General features: G+C 37.4%; 1 protein-coding gene across 1 annotated transcript in view; it reads right to left on the bottom strand.

The window, feature by feature from the left end:
• Cul5 (cullin 5) overlaps positions 1-9,758 on the bottom strand; it is an 89,148-nt gene extending 79,390 nt beyond the window's left edge. Inside the window, exon 1 of the mRNA XM_047517081.1 lies at positions 9,299-9,758. Coding sequence (XP_047373037.1) covers positions 9,299-9,322 — 24 coding nt within the window. The 5' untranslated portion in view covers positions 9,323-9,758. The remainder of the gene's footprint in view (positions 1-9,298) is intronic.
• Between the last annotated feature and the right edge of the window lie 7,582 nt (positions 9,759-17,340).

Below are 17,340 nucleotides of genomic sequence, written 5' to 3'. Positions count from 1 at the left end.
TCAAACGAACAAGTGGCAGAATCACTGACCAAACAAGAAATGTCACAGGAAGAAAATGTGCAATTGGAAGGTTTAGGAAAGGTGATGAGCAGTTTGGGATGTGTTGTGTAGTTTAAGTAGACATTGAGGTTATAACTCTGACCTTCATTTCTTTTTCTCTGTATTCTCCTGACTTGGTTTTAAATAAAACTTTATTTATTACTAAATTACTTTTTACTTAATGTCTTCCCCTCAAGGCTGAAGGAAAAAAAAATCAGTGTCAAGTTTCCCACAAGTAATTAGGAGAAATAGAATGAAAACTGTATTTAATAAAAAAGTGAACAAAGGCTTAGCTCCCTTTCCCTGATCTAATCAGTATAAAGAAATGAGGATTCTTTAATATAAGTTGGTTGTCCAGACCCAAATAAAATACATTCAGCTTTATCTGAAAAGTCTCTAACGGAAGAAAAATCAGTTCTAAAACTGATTGCCAGTAAAGTCCTAAACTCTTAACCTGTAGCCATGATGGTGTTTCAAAGAAAAGTAAACATATATTAGAAAGCAGATTTCAGAATAATATGATAGTTTAATTTTTTAAAACATGTTCAAGGTGGGCAAAGGTGTTATAGGTCAAAAATTAAAGATGTTAAATAGATCTTTCTAGAATATATTATCAATTTAAAAATCTGCACATTTCCCACTGAAATTCAAGAGTGCTTTCACAAGCACTTACTTTACAACAAAATAATTCAAACATTTACATATTGGTTTACCCTAAAATACCCAGAAATTCCTAAATAACATAAGATAAAACATGGCTCACTAAATTACAGGATCAGTATTACTACAATATTTTAATGATGTCATATTGCATTTAAAAGAACACAAAGAATGTAATTATTGTTATGCATTTCTTTTTTTTAATATTTTTTAGTTGTCGCTGGACCTTTATTATACTTATGTATATGTGGTGCTAAGAATTGAACCCAGTGCCTTACACATGCTAGGCAAGCACTTTCCCACCGAGCTACAACCCCAGCCCACTGTTATATATTTTTTGTTATATCTTCTTCATGTTGACAAAAGTATAAGAAAAGTTAGGATGAAAGGACAAGTTGAAGGGAAGACCAAAAACAAAACAAAACAACTCCCCGCCAGCATCCACACAGCTGAAAGCAATTTGTTTTTATCACTACACTCTTGCCCAGAATATACTGAACATAATACAAGTTTAGAGTTTTTTTTTTAATCTATTTTTGTTTCTTCCAGGGAGTTATGAAAGTATTAATTGTGGATAACATCCAGGATGGCATTCTAATAACTTCCCCAAACAAATCCAATTTGCAGATTTTAGATCTCTCATATGTTATCAAAAAGTTAGTTAGCTATTTGAATGGGTGGGTTCCCATACTGCTTAGGACCCACTAAGTTCTCAATTACATGATTTCAAACCATATTTGCCAATCCTCATCCAAAGGGGGGGGGGCATAAAACTCAGTACATATTTGAATGATGGCAATTCTAGTCACACTAGCCTTTTAAAAGTGTTCCTCAGCCAGGCATGGTGGCATGGCACATGCCTGTAATCCCAGTAGTTTGGGAGGTTGAGACAGGAGGATCACAAGTTTAAAGCCAGTCTCAGCAAAAATGAGGTACAAAACAATTCAGTGAGACCCTCTCTCTAAATGAAATACAAAAAAGGGCTGGGGATGTGGCTCAGTGGTTGAGTGTCCTTGAGTTTAATCACCAGTACCCCCAAAAAAGTGTTCTTCAAATATGCCAAACTCAGTACATCTCAAGACCCTTGCCTTAGATTGCAGATCATTCAGGTTTCAGTTCCAATGTCACCACAGAGAGGTCTTCCCAAACCAACCTAAGTATCCACCCTCCATTTCTCTCTACACATCGAGAACTACGGTTTTTTGAGTTGGAAGAAGAAACATTTTGATTAGCTATGAGACTGAAATTTTAATTCAGATGAACAGGACTAAGGTGGGAATTTTTTTTAATGTTCAATGTCACTATTTTTTGTTTATGTTTTTGCAGTTCTGGGGATTGAACCCAGAACCTCAAGCATGCTAGGCAAGTGTTTTGCCATGAAGCTACAACCCCCAGCCCAAGAGGACTTTTTTTTAAAAAAGACCAGAAAGCTATGGAATCTCACTGAAATGCCATCATTTAGCAAGGAAGGAAAATCAACAGAACATAGTTAAAAGCAAAATTTGAGGGGAAAAAATATTGTTTTCTGCCATATGTAAACAAGTAAAATAGTACCCCCTCCTTCTGAACGCTCTTGATACAGTGTTTTCATCATAGCCTTCATTACTAGCAAACACTTTGCAGTGTATTATTTCTTTAGTGTTGGCATTTATCCTCCAGACTAAGGACCCTGTCTGTCATATTCATCATATTACTGTATAAGACACTCAAGCACAGTATCCTGCCTAGTAGATGTTCAGATATTTAAGGAATGAACAAACCCCAGTTACACAGATCAATTACCCTTGATATTATTTTTATGTACTGTATGTATTCATCTATGTTTTAACCTGAGTTGTGCCCTGCTATGTTTGTAAAGCATATCTGGCACCTATTTATTCTACCTACTATACCAAAGGCAAGAGTCAGATGGCTTTTAGGGACATTAACTAGGTTCATCAGAGCCCTAAACAAAGTATCTAATAAGAAAAACCTGACTCTCTTTCCACATTTCTATACTAGATTGATAATTGGTGAGGTTTTTTTTTGTGGGGTGAGGTACTGGGGATTGAATCCAGGGGCACTTTATATGAGCTACATCCCTAGCTCCCCTTATTGTTTATGCTGAGACAGGGTCTTGTTACACTCCTGATGTTGCCCTTGAACTTATGTTCCTCCTGACTCAGTCTCCCAGGTCATGGGATTACAGGCATGACTAGTGGATTCTTGATACTTTCTAGTATTCTAAAATCTCCCTCCTTGAATCCATTGATAAATGACTGATCTCTCAATGTTTACTCTAGTGTCACTTACTTTAAGTGGCTTTAATTAACACACATCACCTCTAGCTTATGGTAACTGAGTAAACATTTGTTTTCACAAAGCACAAAAGGTTTTCCCATTTACAATTATTACAGTTTATTACTGATTTAGTCCACTATTCCCATTTCCATCCTTACACACCCCTAAATTTGTTTCCCTCTAGCTGTGAGTGTCATAGGCAACCATTTCTCTAGGACAGGACACTGAAATAAGGAAAAGCAATCCTAAGTCTCAATGCCCCCTTTTGCCAACCACTTAAAATTAGAAATTCCTAACAATCTAGCAAAAATTGACAAGCTGAGTTGTTAATGAGTCTTTTTTATGTTCAACTAGACATATTAAAAAGAATAATCTAGGGCTGGAGTTGTGGTTCAGTGGTAGAGTGCTTGTCTAGCATGCATGAGGCACTAGATTCCATTTTCAGTGCTGCATATAAATAAGTAAATAAAATAAAAGTTCCATCAACAACTATTAAAAAAAGTATAATCTAGTTATGGCTGGGTATGGTGATGCACCCCTATAATAATCCCAGCTATTGGCAGGAAGATGGCAAATTCAAAGCTACCCTGGACAATATGGCAAGACCCTATCTCAAAATAAAATTTTAAAGAAGAGTCGGGGATGTACCTCTGAGGTAAAATACTCCTGGATTCAGGAGTACCCCCCTCACAAAAATCCAGTTATGTATCTTAACCACATTCACTGAAAACATTAATTCAAATTTTGGTATCACATCCATATTCTTTGCCAAACATCATCCTGACTCAGTGAATTGCACTGGGTTGTTCACTCTATACAGAACTCTTCTCCTAAACAAGTATGGTTGCTACCTTGCTTCATAAAGGTCCTGCCTCAAATATCATCCACCTACTCAAAGTTCTTCCCTGATCATTTTGTCAAAAAACACCTTCACTTTCTATTCTTTACTGTTTTTCTTCAAAATATTTATCACAATATGACTTATACTATACATTTATTTGATTATGTTTATTGTTTCTTTTCCCCACAAAAATGTAAGTTATACAAGGACAGGGGTGAGTCTGCCAGGTTCACTATCATGTAGTTAGAATTAGAAAATGCCAATTTATTGTTCATTTACTAAATTTATTTTCCATAGAGTTAATGACTCATTATGGTTTCAATGAACATGTCATTAGCACAAATACTTCTTATCCATGATCATCCCACAAATGAGATTTTGAATGCACAAAAAACAGAAGTAAAAATTTTATGTGTAACCGTCAAAGATAGGTTGAAGCTTTGACAATATCTCTTCTAACATATTTTCCAAATATTCCCCATTATCTATTTCAAACCCACTTACTTACATAGTATCAAAGGTCCCTCACAATCTGACCTGACTTTCCTTTTACTCTTCTATCCTGCTATTTACCTATATTTTGTGTTACTATGCTGCAACAATTCCAAGGTGCACCAATACAGGATGCAACACAGCATGTTGTCCTGCTTAATACTGCACTCAAACTGATCCAGTCTCCATTCCTACCAAATTTTCTTCTAATCACCACCTACAGAAAGAGTACCCATTCTTCAAAATCCAGCTCCAATGATTCCTCCACAAAACTTACCTTGATCATCCCCAAGAAATTGTTACTTTAATCTGTGAAGAACCATACATCAGTTGGTAGTATACCTGAAATTCTTCGTTAAAGTAAAACCATTAGTACCATTTAATCTTCTTTAGTATATGACAAATTCTCAAACAGCATGAACACTGCTATACGTTTAGCTTTGTATTCTTCTTGGTGACCTGCATATAGGTCACCAAGAATAATGAATAAATTCTGTAGACACTTTGAATTACTGCTATTTCCATTTTTTTTCCTTCTAAAGGATAAAATTTTCCACTGAGAAAAACCATGCTTCACATTTCACTTTAAAATTTGGATTTCTCTTGTGGATTGATTATATACCACTCACCTTATCAGTCTATCTCTCTACATCTAGTTAGGAGAGAGGTAGAGTTAGTTACAGGAAAAAGACAACTTCTACCATGCTAGTGAGTCAACAAATAACCAGCGAGGTAGGAGTGTGTGAGAGCGAAAGATAATTAAGGAGAAGAAGACCCAGCTGGAAAGAGCTCAAAGAATTTGAACCATCACCGGTATCTAAGCAGGAAAGTGATATGGTCAGAACTGTGTTTTGGTCTAGAGCTCAGATCAGCACTAAGAGATAAAAATAGTGAAATCATGGGAGTTAAGATTGTCCCAGAAAAAAAGTACAAAGATAGGAAAGAGCTGAAGATTAAATTCTGAGAAATAATTATGTTGGGGGGAAGGGAGGGAGGTCAGAAAAACACAAGTGATTTGAGAGACAGTAGATCAAGGAGAGTATACTGTCACAAAAAGAAAAAAAAGAAAAGAAAAGCAGAGGAAGTGAGCCATAGTATCAGAAGATAGGAAGAATGTTATCAAAGAAGAATCTCTTGGCAAATCAGAAGATTGCTGGCACACTGAAGACTTGACAGCTTCAACATAATTGGGTGGGGTAAATTAAGGAAAAAGGTGAAGAATGATAAAGGCAGCAAATGGGGGTTGCTTTTTCAAGAACTGTGACAGTGAATAAAGAGAAAAGAGCAAAAGTTTGAGACAGAAGCAGAGCACACATTATGTTTATAAGAAGAAATACATGAACTTTTCTTACTGGCATAGAAGGGGGGGGGGGAACAGGGAACATGCCATCAAGTTCAGGGGGTAAAATGAGGACCAAGCAAGAACAGAGGGAAGAAGGCAATTTAGGAGGTGGCATGGAAAAACAGTAAGATATTAGGAAACTGAAAAATTTGTGATGTTGACCAATGTAATTAAGGACACTTCCAATAGCTAAGTAAACTAATGGGCTAGAATTAAGGAGAGTAAGGATCAGTGGGGGGGGGGGGGTTGAAAAGTTGCTTTTTGAAGTAGGATAATCAACCAGAAATGAAGAAAATGAGCACTGATGGCCCAGATAACTGCAAAAGAAAAGGAGCAAGCAGAATTATATGTTAGAAGTAACAAGGTAAAACTGTCAAATCAGATTACTAAAAGTGTTCTATAAAAACACAATAAAGAAAAAGCATGATAAAGCAGCAATATGGAAAAGGTTTTAGAGACATAAACCCCTCTGAGTAGTTGACAACTGTATATGTCAAAATGTACTACACAAATCTTTGTATACCCAAAAGAATTCCCAGATTCAGCCTCAGTCCACTTGCTTTAAACAAAGTACAATTATTACAACCATCTTCCAAATTTTTAAATATTTTAATTTTTAATTTAATATTTAAAAATTTTCAATATTAAAAAATTTGGTGCTTTTTATTGCATTGGGTTCCAACTTAAAAGTTTCACATCAAGAAAGTTTTGAATCTTACCTTTCAAAACATATTAGCTATTTCTTTGACCTTTTCTGTCATTCACAAATTCAATAAATTTGATTTCCTCCAAGTTACTGGTAAACAAGTAAAGATGTATACTTTCAGCAGGACACTAAAGGGCACCCTTTAGGGTTGATGATGATTTATTATTCATCATTTTCCATGTAAAGTTGTTTAATTCATAATGAATCAAATTCTAAATATATTCTCATTTCTCTATTTCTCTATTTGACCACTGGACATGATCAATTTGTCAAATGTGCTATGGTGTAATTTAATTGCACAATGTCAACAGCATCTCACTAATAAACCAGTCCACAAATCCTGTCAATAAAGGAAATGAGGCTAATTTGGTCACTTTGCTGACAGACCTGTCTCTATTCAAGGTACCAACAGTCTTGCATTTAAATGAGGCTACAAATTACGTTCTAGACCTGGCAGGTTCTCACTACATTTCTTCCAGAAGATAACCTTCAGTCTTCCCACTCTATGATTAGTACTTTTTAATGTATGAGTATGAGGCAACCCTCCCACTTCCCAATAAGATGAGAAAAAACTTTTCCGGCCAACTTGAATATATAAACTTTTGGTGATAACAGAACCAAATGTCTATTTGTAATGCCACTATATAACATAAGTTATACATATTTAAAATCACGTGTTATATAATATTCATTTAGAAATTCTGCTTTTTCCTATAGTCAACATTTCATAAAATAATTTTATTGAAAATTTTCCAAAGTATTTTTGGCATCTGTCCTCAAGTTTACTAGCATGATGAAGTCACTCATTTTCAATGCATTATCACCTTCCTTTTATTTATGAAAGTTATTTAAAAGTTGTTTAAGTTAAAGCACTTAAAAGAAAAAAAGGCACTAGCAGAGATTTATTTAAGAAATTCAGATTACACATTAGAAGGAAAAGAGAGGATAAGGGCTATATCAAGAGTGAGCTGCCCCTAATTTCCTTGTCATCTTTCTACCCTAAACCCTAAGTGCCCATTTTCTATACTGTCAGGCAGGTTCCTCTCTCCCCCAACACAAACCCTCTATAGGTATATGCTGTAGATATAAACTCATAATCTCTATAAGGTAACCACTTAACTAGCAATTGATGGAAGTAGTTTTAGGTTTATACCTCTTCCAAAAAATTCTTTGTGAGGCTTTGTACAGAGAATAGCAACTTGCTCTTTTCTGACAGAGAATTTGTGTGTGGGAGAGGAGATGTTGCCTTATATCCAAGTAATCAATGATTAAAAAATTCACAAAGAATAAGGAATCAAATCATTTCTGCCCACATAAACACATGGATACAATAATTTCAAAAGTTAAATTTTCTTTCTGAACTAATACATTAAAACTTTCCTATACTGTTACAAAAGAAAGTAAATTCCTGTGGATTAGTTTTCTTAAAGAAACAGGAACATCAGTCCTAGTAATTTACTGTATTGTATGCTAATTGAGTGCCAGGCACAGTTACACTCACTTTACATAAGTTTACTTAATTACAGTGCTTGCTCACAATAGGTGTTATTGCTAATTTCATTTTACTGATGAGGAAATTTGGGCACAAGAGATTAAGAAACTTGGCACACAGCTCCTAAGTGGTAGAAAATCAGAGTGTAGTGCTAGGTAAAAGGTGATAGATACATTTCTGTTCGTAAAATTTGATCATTTTATTCGTGAGTTCAAAGCCAGTCACAGAAAAGTGAGGCGCTAAGCAACTCAGAGAGGCCCTGTCTCTAAATAAAATACTAAATAGGGCTGGGGATGTGGCTCTCAATCCCCGTTACTAGAAAAAAAAAAAAAAAATGTAAGACTGCAATTAGGCAGCTAATTTAATAGCTTAAAGAAGATATGCCAGGGGGCTAGGGCTGTAGCTCAGTGAAAAAGCGCTTGCCTAGCTCGTGTGAGGCACTGGGTTCCATCCTCAGTAGCACCACATAAAAATAAGTAAAGTAAAAGTTAAAAAAAAAAAAAAGAAGAAGATATGACAGTGAGGTTTCAGTACACTTCAATATATTTTTCTATTCTATTATTTTTCTAATATCTATTCACCCTGCCTGAGGACGTAATGATGGGGTCTTAGAGGTAATCACTACTCCCATTTCAGACAGTACTGTTAAGGCAAAAGATACTAAAGAGCAGAATAGTTCCATGTCTTCCTCATTCTCCTCCAAACTTTTTAACTCAATGGAGAATCTGCCCCTCTGGGCCTAGACCTCTCTTGCTATATAAAATTTTAAATGTGTTTTTTGATAAGAACTTTCCTAAAACGATGGATATAATAGTACTAATTCGCTGTCGTTTGGTGATGTCCTCTAATGGGGGTGAAGGTTGGGGAACAGCCTCTTAAGGAAAAGGAGGGGGATAGGAAGTCAAGAATGAGAGAATAGAAGGGAAGGTGTAGCATGCAGAAAAGGGAGAAAGAGGGTGGAGTGGGAGGCACTGCTGTCTGACTCGCATTTCGTGCAGACAGAATAAGAACTGAAATTGAGGAGCTGGGGTAGAGTCACTGAGATCTGTTAGGCAGAATTTTCTTGGATTTTCCTGTTAAGCGTCCCAGACTCTTGCTTCAGAACAAACAGAACCTAAGAGAAAAAATGGCCCAATTGGTCAGGACATAGCAACTATTCATCTCTCGCTCCCAGCCGGAGCTGGTCCCTAGAAAACACCGCTCCCCGCCAGCCCTCAGCAGGGCTTTTCACACACCCGTCAGCCAGAGGGGAGGGACCACCAAAGCCTCTCGACCCCAAGGCCAGAGCACCGCACTCCGGTCCTCGGCGCAGCCACCGCGGCTTCCCTTCCAGCAGACAACCCCGGAACACTCCCACATTTCGCCACTGAACTTGAGCCGAGCCGTTCCCGAAGAGCTGAACCCGGCAACCATGGAGTAAAACCCAGGTTGGAGTAAGGGTCTTACCTTTAACAGATTAGACGTCGCCATGTTCCTTCAACTTAGACTCTCGCGAGAGGAGGCGAGAATTCGTGGCGCTCCGGGCCAGGCCACAACCGGAGGCCTGAGTTCCCACCAGGGCCCACGGGCCCAGTGGCCCGTACCCGGGGTGTTCGGGGCACTCGGGCGGCGTGCCGGCAGCGTTGACCTCGTCCCAGGCACCGGAAATTCCTTGCTCTTTCCCCCTACATGGTCACTGGAGCTTCCCCACACGAAAGAACTCATGCAAATGCTCAAAGAGACAGGAGCGGCAAATGGTGAGAAGGTAACGGGAGCCGACCTGACTTGGAGGAGGAAGCATCGACTCCACCGGACCCCCCCACTCCTTCGGATTAGCCTTTGTGGTTGCACCCACAGCGGCCACCGGCAACGAATTTAACTCAGCTTAGGCCCGGCAGCTCAGGTTCTGTGGCCGCATCACGTGATGTGGCGGGCGGGGGCGCGCTCGGGAGCGAGCGAGGGAGCCTAGAAGCCTACTGGGTCCGTAGGGCGTGGGCGCGCCCTCTGCTGGCAGGACCGGACGTTCCCCTAGCCCTCACCCTCACCCTCACCCCTCACCCTTCACCCCCTCACTCTTTACCCTTCACCCCTCATCCCTCACCCCCTTACCCCTCGCCGCTGGCCCCAGACCTAGGGTCTGCGGGTTAAGGGAGATGAGATACATTATCATGCAAGACTCATAACAGTTGCCTTCAGTGATAACTGGCACAGAGAAGGAACCTGTAAATAACTGTTGAATGAGGGATGCACAAACATATTAACTCTTAACAGTTCTCATTTAAATGACTGGCACTTAAATGTTCTATTAAAGATTAGGGGATGAATATTAATTGGATTTCTTGAAGGAAAATTACCCTAGAATATTCCTAAACCGTAGTCCCCTAGTTTTATCCCTTCAGACCACAAAACATTGGCCTAAGGAAGGGAACATACGTACCTGGTATTGTATTATGCAGGTTTAAAAACAGTATTTGTTCACACTTTCATAATATGTAGAAGTAAATAAGCTCTGGAGTAAAGCAAAACAAAGAGGTAAGGCTACTTAAGGAATCCAATTCTATATGTGCTAGGTGCTGGAAATACAGGATTAAATAAAACAGAGAAGACCCCTGCCTTCTTGGAGCTTATGAAGGGAGCCAAATATTAAGCATAGTTACTCGAATGCATTTGACCCCCCCCCTTATCTGTGAGTTCCATGTATGTGGATTCAAACAACCATGAATGAAAAATAATTGGGAAAAAATTGTGTGTATACTGACTTACCCCTTGTTATTATCGGCTAAACAATACAGTAAAATAGTTATTTACATAGTATTCACATTATTATTGGGTATCATAATAAAGTAGAGATGATTTAAACTATACAGGAATATGTGTGTAGATTATATGCAAATACTACACCATCTTATGTAAGAGACATGGTCTTCTGAGGATTTTGGTAACCTGGCAGATCCTTAAATCAATCTCATGTGGACCATGAGAGATAGCTATATTACTTATTGTATTGTAGATCTAAATACTACAAGGGAAAAATACACTATGCACTTGAGATATAGTAGGGAGGGGAACTAATATCTTAATCTTCATTCATCCAAGCCACCCATTCCTTATGAATGGACCCTTATAACTGAACCTTAATGACTACTTTTGGAAACGCCATTCCAACATCCCAGTGTCTAGTGAAAACAGTTGTCTGGTAACACCACCACTACAACTCTTTAACCTCAATGAGTTCATTCCATTGTCATCTATCACTTCCTCATCATGTATCTCCTCCTGTTTTTGCTTTGCTTCTCATCTAACTTAGATTCAGTGGTCTATCATTATAAAAATATGCGTGTATATGTATTACATATTTTTTTCCTGTGTTGGGGATTGAACCTGTGGCACTTTACCACTGGATACATCCCCAATCCTTTTTTTAAAAAAGTTTGAATTTTGAGAGGGGTCTTTCTGTTTCCCATGCTGGCCTTGAACTTGGGATTCTCCTGCCTCAGCCTCCCAAGTCACTGGGATTACAGGTATGTGCCATCATGCCTGGCTAAAAAAGTCTAAATATTTAAGATGCTTAAATATTTACTTTTAAAGTAGAGAACACAAATATATGGTACAAAATTCTGAAGATACTAAATGGAATACAATCAAAAGAGGCCTCCTGCTTTCTGAGGTGATGTAATGTTCTATACAGTATTATGATAGGAATTTGGGTTATTCAGTTTCATTCATTTGTCAAAATTCAACCAATGTATACTTAATATGGATGCATTTCATTCAAAAGAAAATATGGTAAACACAATTTGAAATTCAGTTAATTGTGTCCATAATCTAGAATGTAGGGGTTAAGTGAAATTATATTTATAATTTATTTTTCAGTGTATCAAAAAATAAGGTAGATTGATGGTTGAATAGAAAGATTGATAAAGCAAATATAGTCAAAATGTTAATGACAGAGTCTGTGTGTTAAATACTAGTGTTCCCTGTGTATAATTCTTTCAGCTTGTCTGTATGTTTGAAATGTTTTATGATTAAATATTGTGGGAATAAAGAAATAAATAAGCCTCCCTTTCTCTATAAATCCAGCATCCATTCTTCCTTCTTGGAGACAACCACAGATGCTATGAATCCCTAGGACGTTCTGTGCATCGGTAAGCATTCCTATGTGCATTTTTTTTTCCTTTTCCCCCAAATGATGGCATACTACTTATACTCTTTAACATCCTTTCTTTTCACTCAGCAGTATAATATAAATTACTGAAAAATGTTTTCATGCTTATTTTTTTTCACTTACAGAAATTTCAACGATTACTGACCTAATGCATCCATTGCCTCCAGGATGTTTAGGATTGTTACTTCCGAAATAGGCTCTTGAAAACCATTTGAAGCACAATAGTTATAAAGTTTTTTTTTTTTTATTTCTAAGAGGCCATAAACACTAAAAATGTTTGCACTTAGCAAGAAAGTATGCAAAGTTAAATCAGTAAACTATGTATCAATTGGAGAATTGGTGAAAAAAAAAAACAAAAAACTAGATGAGGCACCAAGAGTTCACTGGATTTTGGAGAACATGGAGCAGGCAGACCCAAGAGTTGAAGGAAGATGGCATCAGAGCCTCCTGGGCCTCTGAGTACCACAGGGAGAAAAAGAGTCCATCTTAAAAAACTGTACCACTGCCTATTACCAGGAAGACCTACAGGGGCTAACCCTAAACCCAAACCTAAACCTAACCCAACTGGAATTTTACAGTATCCTTATATCAATTTCTGTTCTTACTTCTAAACCAGATCCTTCCTTACTGTTTCAGGGAGTGCAATGCATTGTCTGTGCATTAGTTGTGTTTCTTAGAAGAGTACATCTCAGCAGTAACTGCCTTCTCCATATTGCCTCCAAGACAATCATTTGCACATTAAGTCTTTGCTCAGGCCAATTTTAAGTGCCAACTTGAGTCTAGCTGTTCCAAATTATAATTGAGACCATTCAACATAGATAAGGAAACTAAGATTCAGTAATTTAATAATGTTTCCAAAGTCTTACACCTTGTAAGTGGTAGAATCTATTTAATTCTGAAGCCATGTCTACCTACCGAAGTGCAGGCACCAAATAGGTATAAAATAGGATGTACTTAAGGTTCGGGTTTTGTTGAGGGAGAAAGACAGAGGTAGTTGAACATATAAACAAGGGAGTTAGGACAATGAATTGACCATCAAATTTAAGCTGAATTAGAAGGGTGAAGAACTATGAAAAGATGGTAGGATCAAAGTATTTCATATGCAGGTGAAGATCTAAGGATTGTTGGATCATGAAACAAGAGGAACAGGGTTGGAAAGATAGGTGAGTGAAATGGAGCACAGGCTGTTGATTGGTGGCACCCATTGGTAATGACTAAGGGCTAACATATTATCAAGGGAGAGAGTAGCCGAGGTAGGGTAGACAGAAACTTGGAAATGAGATCAGGGAACTGAGAAGCTAGGCATTTCAGATTTCTCTGGTGTATAGTCATACCTCTTGACCTACCTCTGATTTCAACCAAAGCTATGATCAGTATTCTACATTAGTGCAGTCTCCCCCTATTAGCTTCCCACTTAAAGAGGGAAACTCTCCTTTCTTCTTTCACCTCAGAGTCTTCTCCAAGGCCTGGGAGCCTTCAAGATTCATGGGCAAGTACAGCAAAATAAGAGGAAAAAAATGCTTCAGGGAACATCCCTCCAGCAGTAGGGTGAGAAGCCAGTGAGTAAATGCTCCATTCTCTGGTCTTTGGTAGATAATATTGTAAGGCACTCAGGATGGTTCCCAAAGGTCTCAGTGTACTCATGTCCCCTTTGTCCATGGCATGACCTTCATGGCACACCATTACAGAGACCTTTTCTCCTTCCCTATCTTACTTTCCTTCCAAATAAGCCTCTGGTATCTCAAATCCTTGTCTCAGACTCTGCTTTCAAGCAAAACCTTACTAAATCACAAACATTAATAATCCACTACACAGATATTGAAATCACTAAGAATTATATCAGGAATAGTGTTGAAGAAAATGATAGTGGAGTCAGGACCTACCTAAATTCATTAAGGAATGAGGGCATATGCCCTGGAGAGTCAGTACATGTCTGAGACTAGGAGGGTTAACAGATGGTTATTCCATTAACAAAGAAGACTCAAGATGAGTGTTTTCAGTGAAACAGGGAGAATAATGTGGAAGTGGTAGCGGGAGCAAAGACACATGAACTCCAGACCCAGTGCTACATAGGCCTTCTTGTGAGAGAGATACATTAAAAAAAAAAAAAAAAAAAAAGGGACTTCAGGGGACCAAAACAAAATTCATGTACAACAAGAAAGTAAAGGAACTGTTAAGAATTCACAGATACAGAGGATTTTACTACCTGTCCAGAGGCACAGAAGTTAGGCAAAGGTAGATAAAGTCTTAAGGGAGAACATGCCTAGGTGTCCCTGAATGAGGGTGTCTTAGAGGTAATCTAATCTCCTATGGAGACTGATATAACAAGGCTAAGGACATAGTGAGTTTTGCCTGACAGTGGAAAAACAGATGTGTGTGTGTGTGTGTTGTGGCAGGGAGGGTTGCTCATCTCATCAGTCCTAAGGTCCCCTCTTCTTTGCTGTAGCCAAAAGTGTGAAAGATGGGGAAGGGACCCTTTTTAAATTTTTTCATATATTTTATTGGTGCATTATAGTTGTACATAATGGTAGGATTCGTTGTAACATATGCATACATGTACACACTATAACAATAGAATTTGACCAATATCGTTCCCCAACATTTCCCCTTCTGGGAAGGGCACTATTACTTCAAAATTCACAAGTTTCTTGGATTTCTCCCGATCCTTGCTAGATGAGGGAACCCAGTGAAAGCATGTTCTTACTTGGAATACTGAGAGTTCTGGGGCACAAATTTTAATGACTAGCTTGGGGGTTAGGCTTCTCAAAGTAACTGTTAAATAGTCACCCATTTTTTAAATTTATTAACAACTATTAACCAATGCCTGAAGCTAATGCTTCAATTACATTTTCTAGTCAAGAATGAGTTTAATAATACAGACCTTATAATATTCTGTTTATATAACTGGAAACAACCCCTGAATGCTAAAAAGTGGCATAATTGTCCAAAGATTAAAAATATTGCAAAATAACATCTCATACACCAATCTTATCAATTCCTTTTTTAAAAATATTTTAAACTGTTGATGGACCTTTATTTTATTCATTTATTTACATGTGGTGCTGAGAATCGAACCCAGTGCTGCCCATATGCTAGACAAGTACTCTACCACTGAGCCACAACCCCAGCCTCAATCTTATCAATCCTTCAAAAACCACTAATTAGGTATAAAATTTTTAAAACAAACATATTTTAACCAACTCATTGAATTGACCAACTTGCAATCTGTGACTTCCTTGTGGTCTGATTATCTTCTACTGTAATGTAGTCAATTGACAGAATTAAGACTAAATACAGGCTTTCTGAATTATGATCAAATGCTCATCTTGTTTGAATGGTTTCAGAGAAAAAACATCAAAGAAAACAGGCAAAAAGACTTCGGGTATGATTCTCTCATCCTGCAAGGCAGAACCATCTCTTTCAGATCTGATTCTTCTGGTTTTCTTTGTGGCTTCTTCATCAAAGACAGACTCTAGTTCCTCTCTGTCCTTTGTCCACAACTGTGGACCTCCCCTGCCTTACTCTCAAGATGTACCCTAACTCTCTTCCCACAGGAGAGGCATAGTTAAACCAGAAATGGTTCTAGGTGGTCTGATATTTCTATTGGACCTCTTTATTTATCTTCTGAACCTATTTGCTTCAGTGCCTAAATCAGGCTCACCCCTTGTCCTTTCCTGGCCCAGTAAATAAATTATGAAGCAGCTAGAATGTCTCCACAGAAAGAGAAGGTAAGGCACAGTTTTTAATGCCAGACTCTTTACCCTTGTACATCCTCCAGTGGCCACTGTTGGATTTGCAGCAGCTGAGATGAAACATGTTCAAACTCTCTTCAATTGCTTCCTCACTGGTGAACAACTACCAAGGCAGGAGGTACCATCTGAGGTCACGTTGACTTGGTTTAAAGGGTATTTCAGACTGATTCACGTACACACCACTTCTAATACTCGTTTCATTATTCATAATTGCACAAAATAATTATTCACTTGTCCAATACCAGAGAAAAACAAGCAATATTATCTTGTCTAATTAGCATTAAGTAGAAAAAACAAAAATTAGCAGCTGTTGGCCAGTTACAACACTTTATTCATGCTATCATTTGGAGACTTTGTCTAATTAGAATTTTATTTTTAAATTTTGTAATAATTCAAACTACTATCATTTAAAAGTTTTGTATAGTTTAATTTTTAAATTCAGTTCAGACAATTTACAAGATAAGGATGGACTATATGAAAATATTTTAGTAATAGGATTTAGAGATTTACTTTCTACATGAAACTCAATTTCTCCATTGAATTAAATCTGAAGTAGGTTGCTATATGAGATATTTTTACTGTGTCAAAGCTATCTAATAGTTACAGTACAAAGAATGTATCCTGTATTTTTTGCTTAGTAAACTATTACTTACGAAATTAAAATATTTCCAGGCTTCATAAGTGTGGGCAATGAGGTCACATCAACGTTAATAGCTAAATGTTGCCACTTTCTCTCTTTTACTTTGGCCCCCTCACTTTTTATATTGTTTTGTTAATCTCTAGGGCCTGCTTCAGTTTTGAAGCAGGATCAGTTCTGCTTATGTTCTTCAGCTCCATTAAGCTCCATCATTTAGTCAGCTATCTACAATTATTGGTGATTTCAGAGAATATAATTAATTAGAAATGCTAATTATAAGTCAATTGAGAACAAGCACAAGAGAACAAATAGGGCTTAAAATATTTACATTGAAGTAGTAAAGCTATATGGGAGAATATATCTTGAAAGGGAAGATGGTCATTTTTTCCTCTCTCTTCTCAATAAATTTGCTCACTCTGTCATGGGTAGGACTGCCAGAGAACAACAGACTTCCCTTCCACTCCTGCAGTTTAGAAGGGGCCATAACTTGAACCTGACCACTAGACACACAAAAATCAGCTCCAACTAACAGGAACATCCTGTTGCACTTACCTTTGATATTTCTCCCAAATTAATCAGTATTTTCAATAAAATTCCAACAAAATATTATGATGATCTTTTTTTACAGAAAGTGATGAGTCAATTAAAAATGGGAGGTAAAATGTGGAAAAACAACAAAAATAATTTTTTCAAAAAAGGATTTGCCCAACTACAGGTTGACCATATTGCATTTACTTTTCCAACATTTATGTTTTTAAAATTTTTATCATGGAAAAATTGACAAAATTAGAAAAAATTGCACAATGGAACTCCATATGTCTATAGTATTAGTTTTCTATTGTTGCTGTTAACAACTCACCCTAAACTGAAAGATTTAAAACAATAAAAATGTATTCTCTTATGGTTCTACAGGTCAGAATCTAAAATCAAGGTGTCAGAAGTGCATATCTTCTTA

The sequence above is a fragment of the Sciurus carolinensis genome, chromosome 11 (assembly GCF_902686445.1).
Source record: "Sciurus carolinensis chromosome 11, mSciCar1.2, whole genome shotgun sequence".
Classification (NCBI taxonomy): domain Eukaryota; kingdom Metazoa; phylum Chordata; class Mammalia; order Rodentia; family Sciuridae; genus Sciurus; species Sciurus carolinensis.
The sequence above is the reverse complement of the archived record's forward strand: the minus strand, read 5'-3'. Positions and strand labels throughout refer to the sequence as shown.